Source organism: Mus pahari, chromosome 5 (assembly GCF_900095145.1).
Source record: "Mus pahari chromosome 5, PAHARI_EIJ_v1.1, whole genome shotgun sequence".
Classification (NCBI taxonomy): Eukaryota; Metazoa; Chordata; class Mammalia; order Rodentia; family Muridae; genus Mus; species Mus pahari.
In genome coordinates, this window is record NC_034594.1 from 160,880,972 (window position 1) to 160,901,195 (window position 20,224).

The 20,224-nt window shown below is 44.5% G+C and overlaps 1 protein-coding gene across 1 annotated transcript in view; it reads left to right on the top strand.

Annotated features, from left to right (window-relative positions):
- The window catches only part of Ush2a (usherin), a 678,886-nt gene that overhangs the window by 645,456 nt on the left and 13,206 nt on the right, over window positions 1-20,224 (top strand). Inside the window, exons 64-68 of the mRNA XM_021198607.1 lie at window positions 12,011-12,217; window positions 14,356-14,594; window positions 15,862-16,070; window positions 18,776-18,952; window positions 19,411-19,594. Of these exons, the coding sequence (XP_021054266.1) occupies window positions 12,011-12,217; window positions 14,356-14,594; window positions 15,862-16,070; window positions 18,776-18,952; window positions 19,411-19,594 (1,016 nt within the window). The remainder of the gene's footprint in view (window positions 1-12,010; window positions 12,218-14,355; window positions 14,595-15,861; window positions 16,071-18,775; window positions 18,953-19,410; window positions 19,595-20,224) is intronic.

Sequence of the window (20,224 nt, forward strand, 5' to 3'; positions counted from 1 at the left end):
GAAGGAAGGAAAGAAGGAAGGAAGGAAAGGAAGGCATATCCCATTGCTTTGCCTTCCTTGGTAGAATCCTTCCTGGGTTAGAGGATCGCCACTCTCTGATCACTCTCTGATGACTGAAAAGTCAGGCCACTGAGAAAATTTGAAGATTGCACTGGATTGAATCAAGCCAAAGGTGTAGTTCCACCAAATTCTAAATAAGCGCCTTAGTCAAATGAAGTCATCAAACCCACAGGTGGGAACACACACGAGACTGTAAGGAAATCCAATGCCTGAACTGCAGCCTTTGAGAAGATATGTAGCTCATCTATTGACTTATCTGTCCATTGATGTATCTGATCATTAAGATGCCCATAAGCCACTAGGCGACTGCACAGTTCTTCCCTTGATGCCTATAGACATCTATGCAAAAGGAACCAGAAATCAGATTCTGTCTCTGATGGACCCATTGACTTGTTCCAATATTTCTTTTGTTTATGCTTGGTCAAGTTTTTTTTTTTTTTGGAATCTTAACTGATAATAAGGCACATTAGAAAATATCATCTAATGAACAAATTTTAATACAAAAACAGTAGTGTGTGTGTGTTGTGTGTATATGTGCTGCGAATGCACATGAATGTGCATGCAAGTTGTACAAGCATTTTGTCTTGTATACAGAGACCTGAGTGGGGTGTTGGTTGTCTTCCTATGTTGCTCTCCAACTTATTGCCTTAAGTTTCTCACTGAACCTAAAACTGTTATGCATTGGTTGTCTAGCTGTCAAGACCTACCTGTCTTCCCCCTGATGCTAATAGTATAGGGATAGAAAACTTTGCTCAGTTTGTTTTATGTGAGTCCTGGAGATTTGAACTCAGGTCCTGGTACTTGCACAGGAAACACTCCTATCCACTGAACCATCTGCCCAGCTCAAGAAGAAAAAACTACGTTTGAAAGCCAGGTTTTTATTCTTAACCCTCAAAGTTCTAGAGTAAAGAAAGATGGAGAAAGAGATATAGATTGAATTTAGAGTGCCATAGGGGGTTTGAAAACTCTTATTGATCCATAGCATGTAGTTGGCATGCAGAAGTGAGTCACCAGTTGCATGCATCCTTGCGGCATCCTCCCACATCTTTGCATGGAAACAATATGATGATGATCACTGCTAGTCTTTGATGTTTGCCATGTGCTAAGGAAGAAATATGTGGAGAGTGTCACATGTATTAACCCATTTGTCTTAGTTTCCCTTCTGTTGCTCTCACAAATACCGTGACAAAGCAACTTGGGGGAAAGGACTTGTTGGGATTACAGTTCATGTTCCATCAATGAGGGAGTCAAGGCAGGAGCTCAAGCAGAAAAACCATGGAGCCCAGCTACTGGTTTGGCCTCAGTGGCACCACTCCTTCAATGGGGCCACACCTCCTAATCTTTCCCGAACAGTTCCAACAACTGGGGACCAAGTATACAAGTATAGAGCTTATGGTAACCATTCTCATTCAAATTACCACAAACTCTTTCTTCCAAAGTTGGTTTTAGTCACTGTTATTTGTCATAACAACAGAAAAGCAGGCTCATGCTCAGATAGATTTCCTAGAACCACCTGCCCAGGGAATGGTGCTACCCACAGTGGGTTGGACCCTCCCACAGCAATTAAAAACCAAGACTATTTCCCACAGATATGTCTACAGACTAATGTAATCTTTGCAAGTCCTCAGTCAAGGCTTTCCTTCCAGATGACCCTAGGCTGTGTCAAGTTGACAATTAAAGCTACCTAGGACCTTGGAGTCATCCCATAAGGTGGGCACTGTTGCTTCATTTGCATTATCAGGAACTTAAGTGACTCCACCAATTACTCAGTTGAAGAGGGGAGAGGAATCACTAAGATCCTGACTGTGTGACTTGGTGGTCCCACTTTTATGTATTGTCCTAGCATAGCACAGTTCCTTCATGCCATCCCTGTGAGAAGCAGAGACAGGGTCCAATAAAACTTACTAGGTTTATACTCATGAACCTGTTGTTGTTGTTGTTGTTGTTGTTGTCTAGTGTGATGGTTAGTTTTTTCAACTTGATATAAACAGTCATCTGGGAAAATGAAATCGTAATTGAGAAAATGTCTCCATCAGACTGGCCTATATGGAAGTCTATGGGGCGTTTTGTTGATTAATGAGCGATGTGGGAAGGCCCAGCTCACAGTATGTGGTACCGTTCCTGGGCATGTGGTCCTGTATAAGATGGGTGAGCAGTCTATGGAAAATAAGCCAGTAAGCAGAATTTCTCCATGATCTCTGCCTGGGTTCCTGCCTCCAGATCCTGCCTTGCCAGTGATGGCCTGTGATATGGAAGTGTAACCCAAATAAATCCTGTCTTAGTTACTTTTCTATTGCTGTGGCAAAACACCATGACCAAGGTAACTTATAAAAGAAAGAGTTTAATTTGGGGACCAGCATTCCAGAGGGTTAAAGTCTATGACCAACATGACAGGAAGTTTGGTGGCAGGCAGGCATAGCACAGGAGTAGTGACTGAGAGCTTATATTCGATCCAAAAGAACAAGGCAGAGAGAGGCTGAAAATGGCAGGGGCTTTTGAAATCTCAAAGCCCACCCCTCAGTGGCACCACTCCTTCAACTTCAACTGGCCACACCTCCTAATCTTTCCCAAACATTTCCAACAACTGGGGACCAAGTATACAAGTATAGAGTCTGTGACAGCCATTCTCATTCAAATTACCACAAACTCTTTCTTCCAAAGTAGGTTTTCTTCAGTGTTATTTGTTATACTAACAGAAAAGAAGACTAACACATCTGTAAAATGAGGTTAGTAGACTGATTTCAATAAGAATACTGAGTACAGTGAAGTTAAAGGCTGGTACATTGGCAGCTACACGAAATATTAAAATTTAACATTGAATGCCCAGAGAGAATTCAACATCCAGAGCCTCATAAAGAGAAAAATCAGAGTGAGAGGAGGACTGCTCCTGAGATCCTGTGAATACAGGCTCCACTTTGCTTCTGTGAGGAGTGTCCCCTGACATCTCACCTTAGGCTGCACCTGCTTTGCCTTCTGCCCTTATCACTAAGCCAAGGTTCTACACAGGACCTCTTCACACAGTGACAATCTACACAGTGAGATTTTGTCCTCTAGATCTTCGCATGGTAGCCTCTGCCTACTGCATCCAGCTTGAATATCACTCCTGAAGATTCTTCCAGGCAGACTGACCTCTTTCCTATGTGCTGTATAAAACCACACATACACACTCGTGCACACACACACACACACACATACACACATTTCACCACACACATGTATACTTTTTTATGCCCTGTGCCATCAGGTCCTTCCTAGCTTGAATCATGCCCATTGCTTTCTGTTCTTGTGGCTTGCCTCTTCTCGCTCTGTTCTTGTGGCTTGCCTCTTCTCGCTCTGTTCTTGTGGCTTGCCTCTTCTCACTAGGATGTTTACTTCTTTCTTGGTTACTATTATATGCCAGGTTGGGAATCAGTGTCTGACACATAGATGCGACTTGATCAATATCTGTTACATTCGTGGATAATTATTTTACCTAGTGTCCTAGTTAGCACTTTGACACAGCCTACAATCACTTGAAAAGGAGTCTCATTGAGTCAGTTATTCAGTTACTGTTATTATCAGGTTGAACTGTCAGCATGTCTGTTAGGGATTGTCCTGACTGATAAGTGATATAGGAGGGTCCAGTCCACTATGGGTGGAACCATCACTAGGCAGGTAGATAAAAAAGTTAGCCAAGCATGATCCTGTGAGAGAGTCATAAAGTGACCCAGCAATCAGCAGTCAGCTATGATTTCTGCTTTCTGCTCCAGATTGAGTTGTTGCCCCAGTGTCCCTTGATGGTAGACTGTGACCTGTAAGCCAAATGAGCCCTTTCCTCCCCAGTTTACATCTGCTCTGGGTGTTTTATCAAAGCAGTGGGATTCAAACTACAATACCCAGTGAAGTCTACCTTCCCTAGAGATCACACTCTTGCCTTGCTCTGATCACTCACTGTGGAGACCGTGCACACTCTCAGGGCCTCACCAGTTGGGGTACAGCTGTCATTTTATTCAGCATGATGAAATCTCCACTCAAAATGCAGAGGTGGAGCTTGCAACCATTCCCCTCTTTTGATTCAGTCCAAAGCCTAATCATGAGATGATGCCACCCACATTTAGGGTGGGTCTTCCTACATGAACATGATCGAGGTAAGACCCCCTCATGGGCATGCTCAGGGGCCAGTCCAACCTGGACAACCCCTCACTGAGGCTGATTTCCTGGTCATTCTAGATGCTGTGAAACTGACATGTAAAATTTACCATCATAGAATCATGCAGGAAGGATCCCTGAGTCTGGGCTCATATCCTACATTCTACTAGAAAGCCTGCCCTATATTTAGCAAACTGCATCAACTTCTGGGCCCTTCAGTTTCCTTGGGAAGTGCTAGTTTAATACCAGCTGTATGGTACTGTTGGAATGAATAAATATCTTCATTAAATGATTAAATACAAGAGGCATGACCAGCCTCTTGACACTACAGCCTGATGCTCTCTTCTACAAAGCTCATGCTGGAGAACAACACAATCCAGTTTCAACAGCAACAACAACAAAGAGAATCTCACTATGTTTTCAGGAAGTTTAGAGTTGTGTGTCGGGTCAAGTTCCCTCTCAGGGAAGGGACAGCCCGTGGGGTCAGACACACCTGACAGCACATGTATCAGGCTAGCTAATGGGTAAAGGAAACCATGTTCTTCAGTGCATACCCTCTGAGAGCCGAATGATACTGAGTTCCTGTTTCCTCCAAAGCGGGACAGAGGCAAGCAGAACAAAACTCAGCACGCAGTCCACTCCAAACCTTCATTCCTATGGAACAGTAGACAGCCATGGGGAGATGGCTCCTAACTTCTTTAGTCACTTCATAGCTCTGAATTTCAAAAGTTCCAGTAGAAAGTGAGGCAAGGTGCTTCTGTCACCTTCTTCCCCTGGTTCCCAGAATTCAATTAAAATCACATTTCTTCTTGCCTGATCCAAAGTATCAGGGATGAAAGGAACCAGGAATACAGGGACCCCATACAAGAGAGATTCTCATAGATTCAGCAAGGTATCTGGCAGAGGTGCTGGGCGAAGCTCATTTGATGATGAAAGAGAGTCAGATAGATAATGAAGCAGGCAGCCTCACAAAGCCCTCCAAATAGCCCCGCCTGGCTGGAGCCTGTAGGCTGTTCACAAAATAAAATGATCCCGTAGTCTTATAATTGCAGATTTATTGCTCTCTCCCTTCAGCCATGGGCCTCTCTACCCACAGTTCTGGCACAGCCCATTCTGGCTTGTTACTATTCAAACATATTCAAAACCCACTGCAAGCTACCCCTTAAGAAGGCATTAGCGCGAATGCCAAGGGAACATACTCCAAGACTGTAGAGGGACCGATAGGATTTCCTTGATTGTATCTTTTTATTTATGAGGCATAATTTATGAGTGCTGGGGAACAAACTGCGCTGACTGATGACTAAGGTGTGCCAAGGCCATAAATCAGAAGCCATGGAAGGAGCGTGGATTGTGATCGAATCTATTGAATTAGCTGTTGGCCCAAGCCAATACAGGTATTGGAAAGAACCTTTTAATATCTATTTGTCTCCCTCGTGGGATCGTGATAACAATCACATTCCATGCCCCTGGGAAACAAATAATTTAATTGTTTGCCTGTTAACATGCAACCTATTTACTCTACTGATTAATGACGGACATGGCTGCTCATGGTCTGCTTCTTCTTCTTTTTTTTTAAATTTCTGATGTGAATTGTTAATGCTGTATTTACATTCTCCGGTTTGTATAAATAGCGAGGTCTCTTCCTTGCTACTACATGAAATAAACTTGTCCTCAGAATTACTGAAATGCTGTTCAATGAAACATTCCACAAGGAATGCTTTTAATCAGATGTTCCACAAGGAACTGTGTGATAGGATGTCATCAGTGTTGGTAAAGTGCACATCATGCAAGCATGAGGTCATGAGTTCAATGCCCTAGAGCATAAATAAATAAATAAATAAATAAATAGAAATCAGCCTGTTTAGTACCACATACTTGTAATCCTACTGCTGTTGAGACAAATGAGATCCCTAGGTCACACTGGCCAGTCAAGCTACAAGTGAGAAACCCTGTCTCAAACATTAAGGTGACAGTAATTGTCAAAGACACCTGATGCTACCTTGGGCTTGTACACGAGTACATATTCATGTATGTTTCAAAGACTGTAGGTAGTACTGATGCTAAAACACTCTAAACACTCTGTGAAGAGAAGCTGGGACATGATTATGCCTAGATTTCTGTTCTTGGTCCTATAGTATTTTGCAAAGAATATTGGGTATGAGGTATTCTGAGAGCCCACGTTCTGAGGTCCTCTCACCAGAAATGCTGGCGCCAGGGTCCAAAGTGGCATGGAAGGCCCTGGACAGCAGCAGCTCCTGGCTTACTCCTCTGAAAGACAACTTCTGTTTTCTGAAACGCCTTGCTATATTCACAGCTGTGCAGGGATGGCGGCTTAGTGGCAGGTGTTCACACTTCATGTAATTAAAATTATTTAAGGCAAAATACAGTAATTAGTCTTTGAGGGAAATGAGTAAATTAGAGAAGAGCTTCATATTTTTAATGGACAACAAGACAAAAGGATGGTGGCCGTCGGTAGTTAGATTAAATACATATTGCACTGAAAACAGCCGCATGCGTACATCTAGGTAGCAAAGCAAGCTGTTATCACCCGTGCACTGATCACTGTGAAGTGCAGGGTCTACGGCTAAATATTTCAGTTATTTTATATTTACTAAAAAATTGTTTACATCTTGCACTGTAACATTTCCCATTGTTACAACAGAAACATTAAGAACAACCCAACTTGGCCAGCTCTCACTTGCTCACCTTTTTAACGGTTCCCTATTGGGAAGTTCTAAACTGTGTGTGGTTAAGTTCATTACATGCACACATTATAGTGTTATCAAATGTAACTAATGAGTCTTTACATGGAAACTGGAACCACCATTAGTTTGTTTATTGAGGAAGAACCGGTATGTTTAGGGGATGCCCTGGGTGTACACTTACTTTTATCTCCACTCCTCATTATGGAATTCATAGTAGGTAAAGCCATATCTGTTCAGAACATGCTTGGTTTTCAGGTTTTTATATTGATCCATTAAAGCTAAAAGGCCAGGGAGCTGGAAAACGTAACTCTGTGGTAGAATGCCTGCCTAGCACACATTAGGTCCTACATTTATCTCCTAGGACCAAAAGCCAAAATAAAAACCAATACACTTTCCGAATTTCCTGTCCTTATATAATCTTTGCGTCTTTTCCCATCCATGTTAGTCAGCTTCCTTCCACTACAACAGACGCTTGCAGAAACTCTAAGACAGGAAGTTAACCTGTAAGCCCTACCAGCCAAGGACCAGGTTACTTCTTGGAATGTTGGGAGTTATAGTTCTTGGACAAAAAAACCAAGCCACATGGGAAAATACGATAGCCGAATTTAAAAGCCCCTGTAACACGTGTCTCAGGGCCAATCAGCTGGGAATTCCAGGGAGTGGTCCTGATCAAAACCCATCCCGGTCAGTAGCTAATTAAAAGCTTGCTTCAAATTTGGTTCAAAATTATGGAGCTGGTTTCCCTCCTGTGGATCTCAGAATTAATGGTAACGTTCAGAGGGGGATATCTATGGCCAGCGAGCTCCGTTGTTTCTGGCTCTGTGGGGAAAACACAGTATCGTGGCTGGTGGGGAGGCCACAGTGGAGCAAGCTGCTCTTCTCATGGTAGCCAGGACTGAGAAAGAGGAAGTGATAGGAGTCCAAACAAAATATATCCTCAAATGACACTCCCCAATGAACACTTTCTTCCGACTAGGGCTTGCCTCTAAAACTTTCCAATATCCCATTAAGTTCCAAATCCCTACATGGGCTGATCCAGCCTCTCCCCAAAGCTGTGGCCTGTGAAGATCAATGCCTTGGAGCCAAGCCTTCAACATGTGAAACTTTTGTAGACATTTAAAACCCAGTAACCCATAACACTACAGTGGCAAGTGTTACCAAATTCAGAAACTGTTTCTACAAGAAATTGTAGGCATAATCTTTGTTAATATTTTAACTAGGAACCCAGAATTATACCTTAGCCCATGCCTTGCTTAGCTGTACATAGATAAAGATGATAATGAATTTTTGATGATAGACTTTTTTTTTTTTAAAACAGGGACTGGGAATAGAAAGGGAAAGGGGTCAGAGCAGACTGAGAAAGGTTGCCATCACAGCTTCTCTGTTGTCTGCTGGCATTTGGTATAACATGCATGGGCCCCTTTCCTGCCTGCAAGCCCCACCATGCTTCAGTCTGTCAGATCTCTCTTCACAGTAACCATTTCCATTTTCACTGTCACTCATGTAAATAGGCTGATCCTGCTTTGCATAAGCATGTTGATTTATATGAATGCTATTTTGATCTCAAATTGATTGAATACTAAAAAGGAAGAGTGGGGGGAAGAGCAATGTGTTCTGAAGGTCTCTTGTCAAAGACAAGAGAGAATACTAGCTCCTACGGACAGACCCTGCCAGGACAGGAATTCTATGTCATCTATATTTTAGAAGATAATATTCCCAAATGCACCAACGCCTATACTTTGAGGCCCACTTGTTTTCAAATATAATGGGCTAATGTTTGGAAAGACAGCTTGAGTTTGGTCCCAGCACCCACACAGGGCGGCTCATAACTACCTCCAACTCCAGCTTCAGGACACCTGATGCCCTCTTCTGGCCTCCTCCGGAAACTGCAGTCATGGCACCTACCTATACTCAGACAAACAGACATACACAAGTCATAGTAAAATTATTAGATTATATCACATCTTGAAAGTAAGACTCTGCTTGGCCAAAGCCTAAAAGCACAGGAAGGCTGGAAGGTTGGCACTGACTCCCGCTGCAGCATTAAAATCTCATGGTAGATCTACACGGGAAATGATGAATATTAATGTATTAAATGAAGACCATAACTGGGGAAGAAGGGATCCTAAAGACAGGGAGGAGGAAGAATGAGAAGGGACTAGTTGGGGGGGGAGAGAGAAGAGGAGGGAGGAGGAGGAGGGAGGAGAGAGGAGGAAAGAGGGGGGGGGGGGAGGTGGTAAGAGCCCAGCAAGAAGACAGGAGGGCAGGGAAGGGCAGTGGGTAGCGAAGCACAGATTAAAAACAAAAATTAAGAATGACATATATGCATTAAGATGCTGTAATGAAACCCATCTCGCTTTAAAAATTAATGTTATAAAAGAGAAGTGAGCTCTCTTGCCTGGGCTGGGCTGTTCTCTAGGCTGCTTTCAGTGGTCCTCCTGTATCTCTCCCCAGCCTCTCACCTGCATGGTGGCCGTCTTCATGGGCGCTCAGCTTTTTGCTGGATTTTTCTGCTATCATACCTCTTGCTATGGGCTTCCCTGTCGTGACCCAGATTAACACCAGAATGCCCTTAACTGCCAAGAGATCTGAAATTACCCTTTGTACTATATGCCTGTCCTAGAATACTGTATTTTGGAATCTTGTCAGTCTTCTGCTGTGAACTGCCTCTCTGTGGGTCCCTGGATGCTGTTTTAAGGTGGCTGGTCTCTGGCTCACCAAGCCAGGCACCCTCCGTCTTGGGGCCTGACATCGGATCTCTTCATTAATATTCTAACCTTCTACCCCAATGTACAACTGACCTTGGCCTTTCCAGAAGAGACAAGGGCCCTTCTGAAAAGATAATGTTTACTCAACATTATCTTCCACCCTTGTGAGTTAAGGGACCTGACCTAACCTAGACTTTTAGACCCTTGGTATCTTATCTACACACGGCAGCCACCCGCAGAATCCAAAGCTCAGTTTACCGGAAATAGCACAATTTTAGCCCCCCCGCTCACACACTCTTACGTGGTACACAGGAGAGAGGGAGAGTGCTCTTTAAAGAGCTGGTTTCACTGGGAAGTAGACTGTTTCTTCTTCAGAGAAGAGGGCCCTGGGCAATCCTCTCAGCAAGGGGCTGGAAACTGCAGATCCTCTTCAGAAATCTGCTTTCAAGCAAGGAATCTGCTCCAGAAAAAAACACAAACACTGATAGGAACTGGCCTCAAGTTAAAAATCTGGAGGTTCTTTCTCTACAAGCTGTACTGTTGTAGGTCGGGCCAGGATGAAACTCTCACCTCTGGTTTTCCTATATGGCTTGTTTTCAAACGTCCTGCAAGACTCCCAGTACTGTACATACAAACCCAGGCAAGCTTTCCTCACTTGTCCTTAACGGGCCATGACAGTTTAATTTTTTAATAAACACAGCAAAAGACAGCCAATGAGAAAAAAAAAAATCCCCAAAGTTAGAGTTGCACTGGAGAGCTTAGTAAGGAATGCCAGTGAGCGACACAGTCGTCTGGGGTTGCTGTCTCCATCTATCATTCTGATTGATCACTGTGCGGTTGGCTGCTATTGGGTCTAATTTAACCCTATATGCTCACACATCCATCCACTGGGCCTATTGCACCTGACACTCTACAAATTACTCACTCATGCAAATGCGACCCAAGGCGACCTTTTAGGATATTCGTGTTTAATTATACAAATGGTTCTTGATAAATAAGATTACACATCTCCCCATATGTTTATCCCCTCCTTGATTAAAGGAAATTTGATTTTCATGCAGATTTAATGGAGACAGTGTTTAAGAATTGCTGAGTTTTATGGAGTCCAGGAATCCATTCACTCTGAAGGAACTAACACACACACACACACACAGAGAGAGAGAGAGAGAGAGAGAGAGAGAGAGAGAGAGAGAGAGAGAGAGAGAGAGACTCCACAGAGACATAGAGGAGCATTTTAGCCAGCAGTCTACCTGTGGAATTACTGAAACCCTAGGGAGAGTAACTTTCCTGTTGTTCTATGTTCCTTTGTAATTACAAACTTGCAAGATCAAAGTTCATCCCATTTGTTGTGTTTTATAGAAAAGATGCTAGGATATGTTCTGTAGACCAGGTATGATGGGGTGGGAGGGGTGCCTCAGCCCACCCATGCTGGGGATCCCTTCCCCCTCAGGTACCAGCCATAGGGTAATGGTTTATTTAGGGCATGGGAAGGGGAGTTGATAAGGTAGTAAGAGACAGAGAAAGACAGATGGGGGGGGGGCAGGAACACGTGTAGAGAGAGGGGGGAGGGGGAAGGTGTTGTGGATAGCCCTAGGGCCAATTATATTTGATGTTAATTCCGTTCTCCTGTGAGGGGCTAGGAACAAGGAATGAGTCAGCACTCAGGTGATTTCCTGTAAACCTGCTTCCCACCTTAATTTGTAAAATAAAGGAGAGCTGATAAAGGGAAGGTGAAACAGAAGGGAGGGAGGGAGGAAGAGAGAGAGAGAGAGAGAGAGAGAGAGAGAGAGAGAGAGAGAGAGAGAATAAATGGAAGTGGGAGAAGACACAGAGGAGGAAGAAGAAAAGTGGAGCAGAAGCACATGGCCTGGAGAAACCGCCTGCTCTAAGGGGTCTCATAGATGGAGAAGATGGTAGTGTAGCGGTAGATCTGCCCAATCTAGGCGCACAGCACGTATTCGTATTAACTGAGTTGTGTTTCCATTGCCAAGGCATATTTGGGTTGGAGATTTACCGCAACAGGAAGGGTAGAGAGGGAGAAAAGGTCAGGGAGAAGAGCCAGAGAGAGAGAGACAGAGGGGCAGAGAGTGAGGAGGGGCCAAATAGCCCCTTTTACAGCAAGCCAGGCCTACCTAGCTGTTGCCAGGTAACTGCTGGGCAGAGTCCAGAAGGAATATTAACACCATTCTATTTTATGTAGCTGGTTTGGTGACCGATTTATGAACTTTTACTTTTTATTAAGACATGCTCTTGCTATGTAGCCCAGCTAGTCTGGAACTCATTATGTATCAGAGATTGATCTTGAACTCACAGAGACCGGCCTGCCTCTGGCCACTAAGCCCACACTTGACGCTCTTCTCCAGTGTGAGGGTGCCTAGGTTGTGATTGGTCTTGTTGGTTCTTTTTGAGGTACGGGCGGTGAATTCTGCAGGCAAAGCTGCAAGTAAGTGGACATGGTGCAGAACTGGACCTGCCCCACCGGAAGGTCTCAAAGCGCCCACATTCCACACCATCTCCTCCACCCGAGCGGTGGTCAACATCAGTGTGCCTTCAAGACCCAATGGGAACATCAGCCTCTTCAGGGTCTTCTCCAACTCCAGCGGGACGCATGTCATGGTGAGCACACAGCTCTAAGAGCTAATACACACAGGAAGGCGATTCCTAAAGGCCTGCCTTGGTGCTGTGGCTTCTTGCCCTCCTCCCTCGAACCTGTGCCCTGTGTGTCTGCCCTCACTTGTCCTCTGGGAAGCAGGGGTCCTGCTGGGAGACCACCCCTTTAGGAAATAGGAAACACCTGAACTGGGATAAGTGCCAGGGATGGTACTGAAGAATCCCGAGAAGCTGAAGTCGTTACACATTGATTTAATTTAGACATTAATTTACTTTATAGAAATAGAGGCCAGGTAGTTGAAGAATAGCAGCCAGTCCACAGGATGAGGTGGATGGAGTTGATGTCAACATAGAAAGGAAAAGAGGAAGCAAGGAATGTTCTGGGAACTCCGATGTTGATACACACAGATCTCTAATGAAAGTGAAATCCAGTCTCTGTTGGTGACTTCAGAAGAAGCAGACCATAGAGCTTAGTGCTGACCCCACTGCCGCCATTAACGCATTTGAGGGAAGTCAAGAGGTAGAGCTGAGCTTGGGGGATCTCGTACTGAGCTGCAAGCTGTTGTGTGGTGGAGAGGGAGGCCATGCTACAAACAAGCATTAGTGTTGTAAAGTGGGACACACTAATGGGCAAAGCAGCTCAGCAGGCAAGCCGACTGTTGTTGTTCAAAGGGGTTGCCAAGACCCTAAACCCAGCCAGCGAGCACACGGGGTGGGGAGCAGAAAACTCACTTGGTGTTTATTCTGATGTGGTTGGTGACTGGTGTCTTCTTCCCACGGGTTGGGTCTCACCTCAGTCTTTTGAGATTGGCTAGTTTTAAAGGAAGTGAAGGGAAACCAGTGGGGGAATATTTTGCTTAAGTCACTTAAATTCAGAAAATAGGGAGAGTATATGAAAGTTTTTCTGAGTGGAGACATCAATACATTTGCATATTGTTTTACAAGATGAGAAAGATAAACATTCTTTAGTTTCTTGTCATAAACCAAAGTTTTTCAGTATTTGACAGAGAAGACTAATATTTAACCTTCCTAATAGTTAGGAACCCACTGCTAGGCCAGTGCCTGCATTACGTAGGGACAACACTGAAAGCCACCTACTCCGTAGTCTCTTGCCTCTGGTATGGCTGGGGTCTCTCCCCTGTGGCTCATGAATAAGTTGAGATAACAATGCTCTGTTCACATAAGCTTACAGAGAGATTGCGCAGATCCCAGTATTACATTATGAATTATTTAGGCCAATTTAGGGAATGATTTGGGCAAGTGTGGAGAACCCTCTGAGGCCAGCATGCCCGGTGTGGAAACACAATTTCCCAAGAAGCCCCCCTCACAGGTGAGGCTCCCAGTGAATGCTAACAGAATATTAGCATATGTTCTACAGGGTTTCATATTCAATAAATATAGATGATGTAAATACAATCAGCCCTTGATTATCCATGCTTATAAAATGATAATATTAATAAACCCAAATAATTCCTATGTGGAGTGCATTGTATGCATTTGAAAAAAAATAGCAGGTAAGCTCCTTAATTATGTTACTTACGTCGATGTGGAAATTATTCTCAGCTTCTGAGCACTTCTCTTCCAAATGAGGTCAAAAGTTTGCTCCAAATAAATCAAAAGTTTGTAGCTCTACAAGACAAGGAAGAGGCTTTTGTAGAAGAACACCCAGAGAGGAAGGGGGTCTGAGAAACATTAAATATTTGCACCCGCCTCTGAGATGGGTCCCAAGGCATTTTGGATGCATAAGTTCCATGCAAGTTATTGCAGCAGAATGTGAAACATAGTGGTAAAAAAGATAATTCAAATACAGATTACGATTTTTTTTTTTCATTTTGTTGCAAAGGAGTCCCTTTGAAAGTCACTGAATTCAACCCGTATTTTGTGTATTTTGTTCCATTTTCTAGTATGTTCCTAAGGTTAGGTAAGGGATAATAACATACCTCGTCACCTCTTCCTTGTTTCCTGTTATGTTGACTGGACTCTTCTATTATAAACACCCCTCCATCTGAATTGGTCATTCCAAGAGTTAACACTCTGTGGAGCATCTCTCTGCTTCTCCCGAAGTGTCTCGTGGGGTCCCGTTCATAGCAGGACGTGTACCATCTCTGACATGTGACAGTCTCATCTGGCCCTCTCCTTTGCAGCTGTCTGAAGGCATGGCCACTCAGCAGACCCTTTATGACCTGAGACCCTTCACCACATACGCCATTGGGGTTGAAGCTTGTACCTGTTTCAACTGCTGCAGCCAAGGGCCGACTGCCGAGCTGAGGACCCACCCTGCCCCGCCCTCAGGGCTGTCTCCTCCCCAGGTCCAGACACTGGGCTCCAGGATGGCCTCCGTCCACTGGACTCCCCCTCTGCTCCCCAATGGTGTCATTCACAGGTAACTGTCAGTGGAACAGATTAATAAACCAAAAGGTGACAGGGCACAGAGGTATATGATGGCCCTGCAGTCCCTGAGGGAGTGCATCCAGAAGACAAAGCACTCGTTTGAGCAGCTTTGTTACTTGAAAAGTATTTAAACCATGAACCAACTAAAGGAAAGATGAACAGCGAATGCTTCTTGAAACGAGTGAGACAATGCATGTGTCTGTGTTCACTAATGGAAGATGCTGTCCTTGGGGTTCTTTGAAAACATGTACTCTGCTTGCCTCGGCTGGAGCAAAAGAGATCTCTGTGGTTAGCTGGGAATTGCCCTGCCCTAAGTTAAAATGTCAGGAGGGGCCACCGTCTCAAAGGACAAGAGAGTCTCCTCAGAATACTATGGAGGGAAGGGGATTTCCTTTATTCTACATAAAAGACAACAATGAATCCCTCTCAAGAGAGCCAACCATCTAATCTTTATTCATGGAAATGACTACTTGTCGGGCTGGAGAAAAGGCTCAGTTGGTAGAGTGCTTACCATGCTTAGGAACCAGTGTTTGATTCCCCCAAACCCACATGAAAAGCTAGGTGTGGTAGCACATACTTAGATATCCCAGTGCTGAGATGGCAGAGGTAGGTAGAGCCCTGGAACACCCTGGAACTCGCTGGGCAGCTAGCCTAGCCTACTTGGCAAGCTCCAGACCAGTAGGAGACACTATCTCAAAAAATAAATAAGGTAAGATGGGTCTAGAGAGATAGCCCAGCAGTTAAGAACACCGACTGCTCTCAGAAGACCCAGGTTCAATTCCCAGCACCCACATGGCAGTTACAGCCATCTGAAACTCCAGTTCCAGTGGTTCTTATGCCCTCTTCTGGCCACTGTTAGCACTGCGTCCACATGCTATATAGGCATACACGCAACCATAACACCCATACGCATAAAAAATAAATCTTAAGAAAAAAAGTATCAGCCCCCACAGTTGTCCTCTGGTCTTCACACAGAGGTACTCACACCTGCATGTGCACATGCACCAGACAGCCACACACCCACACATAGACTACCTTATGTATGGCAATCCACATGTGTACATGAGGAAGCTCCACACACCTTCCCACATAGCTTTACACCTCATTCCCCTGCAGTATCAACTCAGGGTCTCTGAAAGCAGTTTCCTGAAAGTGGGGTTTTTAGTTTGCAAAATGTCTTCTCCCCCAAAATGAAGCAACTTTGAAAAGTAATCAAACCCACTGTCTGTCTTTCTTTTCCATACCCCTGCCTGTCCCAGCTATGAGTTGCAGCTGCACCGGGCTTGCTCTCCTGATTCAGCCCCACGCTGCCCTCCAAGCCATGCAGAAAGGAAGTACTGGGGCCCTGGGTACAGATCCAGCCTGGCTGGGCTTCAGCCCAATACTGCCTACAGGGTGCAAGTGGTGGCATACAATGAAGCAGGCAGCACGGCTTCCGGGTGGACCAGCTTCAGCACCAAGAAGGAGAGTAAGTACACGGGGTGTGCCTGGCACAGAAGATGCTGTATGAGAAGCAGGAAAGCCCATGTGACTGGAAGGACCATGTTCAGTTGCATGGACTACCACTGAGACGTCATGTCAATAATGACTAGAGAAAACTCATGGCATTTACAAGTGTAACGGTTCAGGGCAAGTGGGTCATCTAGGCTAGCCTGGAACTTACTATGCAGGCCGGGCTTGACCAGTCCCATGGTGTCTGTGCTCCCACCGTTGAGGATTTCAGTTACACCATAGCAACACTCAGCACACAGAGGAGAACAAATGAGGGGTGGATGATCATTGCAGAAATCATCATTCTGTTACAAGAGGGCAAAGAGCCCTGTGTGGATGGATAATAGTGAAATATAATAAACAATAAGAGCTGTTAAGAATTTTAACATTTATTGCCCTTTAAATACAACTAAAATTATAGGCTTAGTTTTTAGTAATGGCTAACTTGACTGACAAACACAAAACTCCTGAATAACTGACAACCAGAATTAGCCAGTTTTGTCATACTACTAGGAAACACACATGGTAAAGCAGTAAGTGTGTTCTGGTTATAAAGGCAACAGGCACAGAGTTACACAGTTCAGGCACTCAGTGGCTTCCTACCTTGATTATTGAGCAAGGTTTTTAACCTCTGAGAGAAATCAATTTCTTTAAGTTTCTAAAGATTCGTGTGTGTGTGTCAGTGTGTGTGTGACTGTGTGTGTGTGTCAGTGTGTTGTGAGTGTGCATGTGAGTGTGTGTGTGTGAATGTGTGATTGTGTTGTGAGTGTTGTATGTGTGTGCGTGTTTGTGTGAGTGTGTGTGAGTGTGTTGTGTGAGTGTTGTATTCGAGTGTGTGTTGTGTGAGTGTGTATGAGGTATGAGTGTGTGTGAATGTGTTGTGTATATGAGTGTATGTGTGAGTATGTGTGTGAGTATGTGTTGTGTGAGTGTGTTGTGTAAGTGTTGTATGTGAATGTGTGTTTGAGTGTGTGAGTGTATGAGTATATGTGTGAGTGTGTTGTGTGTGTGTCTGTGTGTGTGCAGTGCCCATAGAGACCAGAAGAGGATTATCAGATTCTCTTGGAACTAGAGGTTCTTGGAACCTAACTCTTGGTCCTCTGCAAGAGCAGCCAGTGTTCTTAAACTTCTAAGCCATTTCTCAAGCCCCAGAGCCCAATCTTCACTGGGGTGATTTCAGGGTTAAATAACATCAACTATGTCAGGGCACAGCACACTTCCTGTCTCCTCAGACCCCTCCCAGGAAGCTACATAAACCCAAGTCTCCATTACTTTGAATCTTACTCTTTACCTCAGCAAAGACTCCAAATCCTAAAAGTTAGAAATCACATTTATTTCCTTAAAATTTGCAAGTTCCATTTTTTTTTAATCCTGCTAGGATACAGGGAGATTTATTGGACCAGTATGGTAAAAGAGAACTTCAGAAAAATAAAACTGCATATTGGCCGATGATACAAGGCAGGCCCAGGCTAGAAACATACAGCCATTGAAGAGGGTTTCATGACTCTTGTTCTTGGTGGCACATTGCTATTAGTTCTTTCTCTCTCTCTCTCTCTCTCTCTCTCTCTCTCTCTCTCTCTATCGTCTCCTGCTGTGAGAGATAAGGTGCACATGTATCTTTAGGGTCTAAACCATATGTTACAAAACATAATTATCCCGTACCATGTTATAGCCTTTGACATGAATAATGTAGCTAATGTATTCACACCCCTCCTTTCTTAACAGCCAGCTGGGTATGTATATGGCTCTTGAAGCTTTTAAATATCTTGGTGATCTTGGAGGAAGCAAGGTGTCCTGTGGCAGATCTCTTCCCATCTGCAAGGTGGTCGTTTATCACTCTGTTCCCTCAACAACCTATTTACCTTGAAGATGAGCTGCCGCTGAGGTCTCCCGTTCTATTTCAGCAAGGAATTTAAAAACGAAAAGAGGGGATACCTGTGAATGTATACCAGGTTGCTTCTAGATCTGATGTAATACTTAGGAGAATGGAGCCACCTGATTATCTACTAAAGTACTCTTCTATTGATGGATTAGTCAGGGCAATGAATTATCACGCTTGGATTGTTGTTTGCAAGGCCTTTTAACTATCTCAGAAAACAAACCAACGGTTCAAGAAAAGCTTTAAAAATAAATGGGTACCAAAAGAGCATAATTCACCATCTAAGCAGTTTGGTTTGGTGCAAAAAAGAAAAAAAAAATTAACTTCATCTAGTCCTTGGGGCTTCCTAGCAATAAATATTGATCCAATATGAAAAATAGCTATGTACTGTAGTTAATAGTGTTAAGGACACTTTATCCGTTGGAGAGAGAAAATACAGCAAAATATGAGCCCCGGGTTATGTTGCTAAGCAAACCCATTGTGTGTTAATAGTTTTATTTATAAATCAGCGCTCTCCATTGATTTTTTGGAAGCAGTGCAAAGCTGCTGAGAGCGCATTTCGCACGTGTTCCCGTTGGCCGGCGTCCTGCCTTCCACCCCGGTTTGTTATTTTTAATGGGTTTCTAGCAACACCCAGGGTTGTTTCTGTTTGGTTGGTTGGTTGGCTGATTTCCTACAATGTTGTTTACACTCTTACCCCACTCATCCATCCTGGAAGTTCCTATGTCTAGGAGCTGTTGTTTTCCTCCCCGCTCATCCATCCTGGAGGTTCCTGTGTCTAGCTGTGTTTTCCTCCCCCACAGAGCCTCAGTACCAAGCCCTGTTCTCCGTGGGCAGCAATGCATCCATGCTGTGGGTGGACTGGAGTGGCACTTTTCTCCTGAACGGCCATCTAAAGGAGTACGTGGTCACCGACGGAGGACAGAGGGTGTACAATGGCCTAGACACCACACTCTACATACCAAGGACGGTGGACAAAAGTTAGTAACTGGCCCTCTTCCCTCTGTAAGGTCCTCTGGTCCCCAGCTTTAGGAAATGTCATCAAAATTCCTTGGCTTATAAGGCCACTGTCTGTAGAAATCCTACAGTTCAGAAAATGTGTCTCCTCCCTGTTTGTTACTGGATACATCCAGGGACAGTGCTGTCTCCAGGAGAGTTGAATGGTTACAGGAAGGACGGAGACCAGAGTGCAAGTTCATTTCACAAGACAAATAGCAACACGTTCAGTCAGCAGCCATACTGGAAAGTTCCAGGGGGTCCCCCTGGGTCCCCACTTGCAGACAGCGCCATCATCAGTATTCTGCTTAGTTTTCACCATCAACTTGGCACCAACATCTTCCCTGGGAAGAGGGAACCTCAGTGCAGGAATTGCCTCCATCAGATTAGCCTGTGGGCACATCTGTGAAGCATTTTCTTGGTTGCTTGATTTTTCTTGTAGGAGTAAGTGCCATGTGGGTGGTGCCATGCCTAGGCATGGACCCTGGGAATTTGGATCATATGATTCCTGAGTTCCCTGCTGAGCTTTCTCTAGTCAAGAAAGGAATCCCTGAAAGTGTGAAAGGAAAAGGTGTTGATCCAATGCAGGGCGAGCTTGGCTTCAGTGTGGTCCAGGCCCTTGGCAGGTGCGTTTTACTGCCCTGGGTAGAAGCTCTGATCTCTCTCTCTCTCTCTCTCTCTCTCTCTCTCTCTCCACCCTTATGGATATGCTGCCATCAGCTCTTTTGCTGATTGGCTTTATAATTAGAGGTTTACATATTAGTCGTCAGCTTTTCCTTGCTATGACAAATGCCTAAGACAGCCAACCTTATAAAGAGAAGAGACTTATTTTGGCTCATAATGGTTCTCGTTTGTGACCTTTGGGCCTGTGGTGAGGTAGCACATGGCAAAGCCTCTTCAAGGTCTCCCTCCCTCTCGGCAGCATCAGTCCAGGAAACAGTCTCTACTGTGATGTAATGCGCCTTTGCAGAGCCTTTAGCTTCTAAACTGTCTTCGTTTCCCTTCTGGTGCTTTGATGCCCTGATGAACAGGAGTTAAAGGAGAGAGGGATTATGTTAGCTCACAAGTACAGATTACAGTCTACCACCGAGGAAAGTCAAGGCCACAGAAACTTGAAATAGCTGATCCCTTTCAGCCGCAGTCAAGAGCAGAGAGAATGAATGATATATGGATGGCACTTGGCACCTACTCTACTGTTGTAAGGTCCAGGAACTCCAAGCCAGGAAATGGAAATGGTACCACCTGCTTTTAGGCTG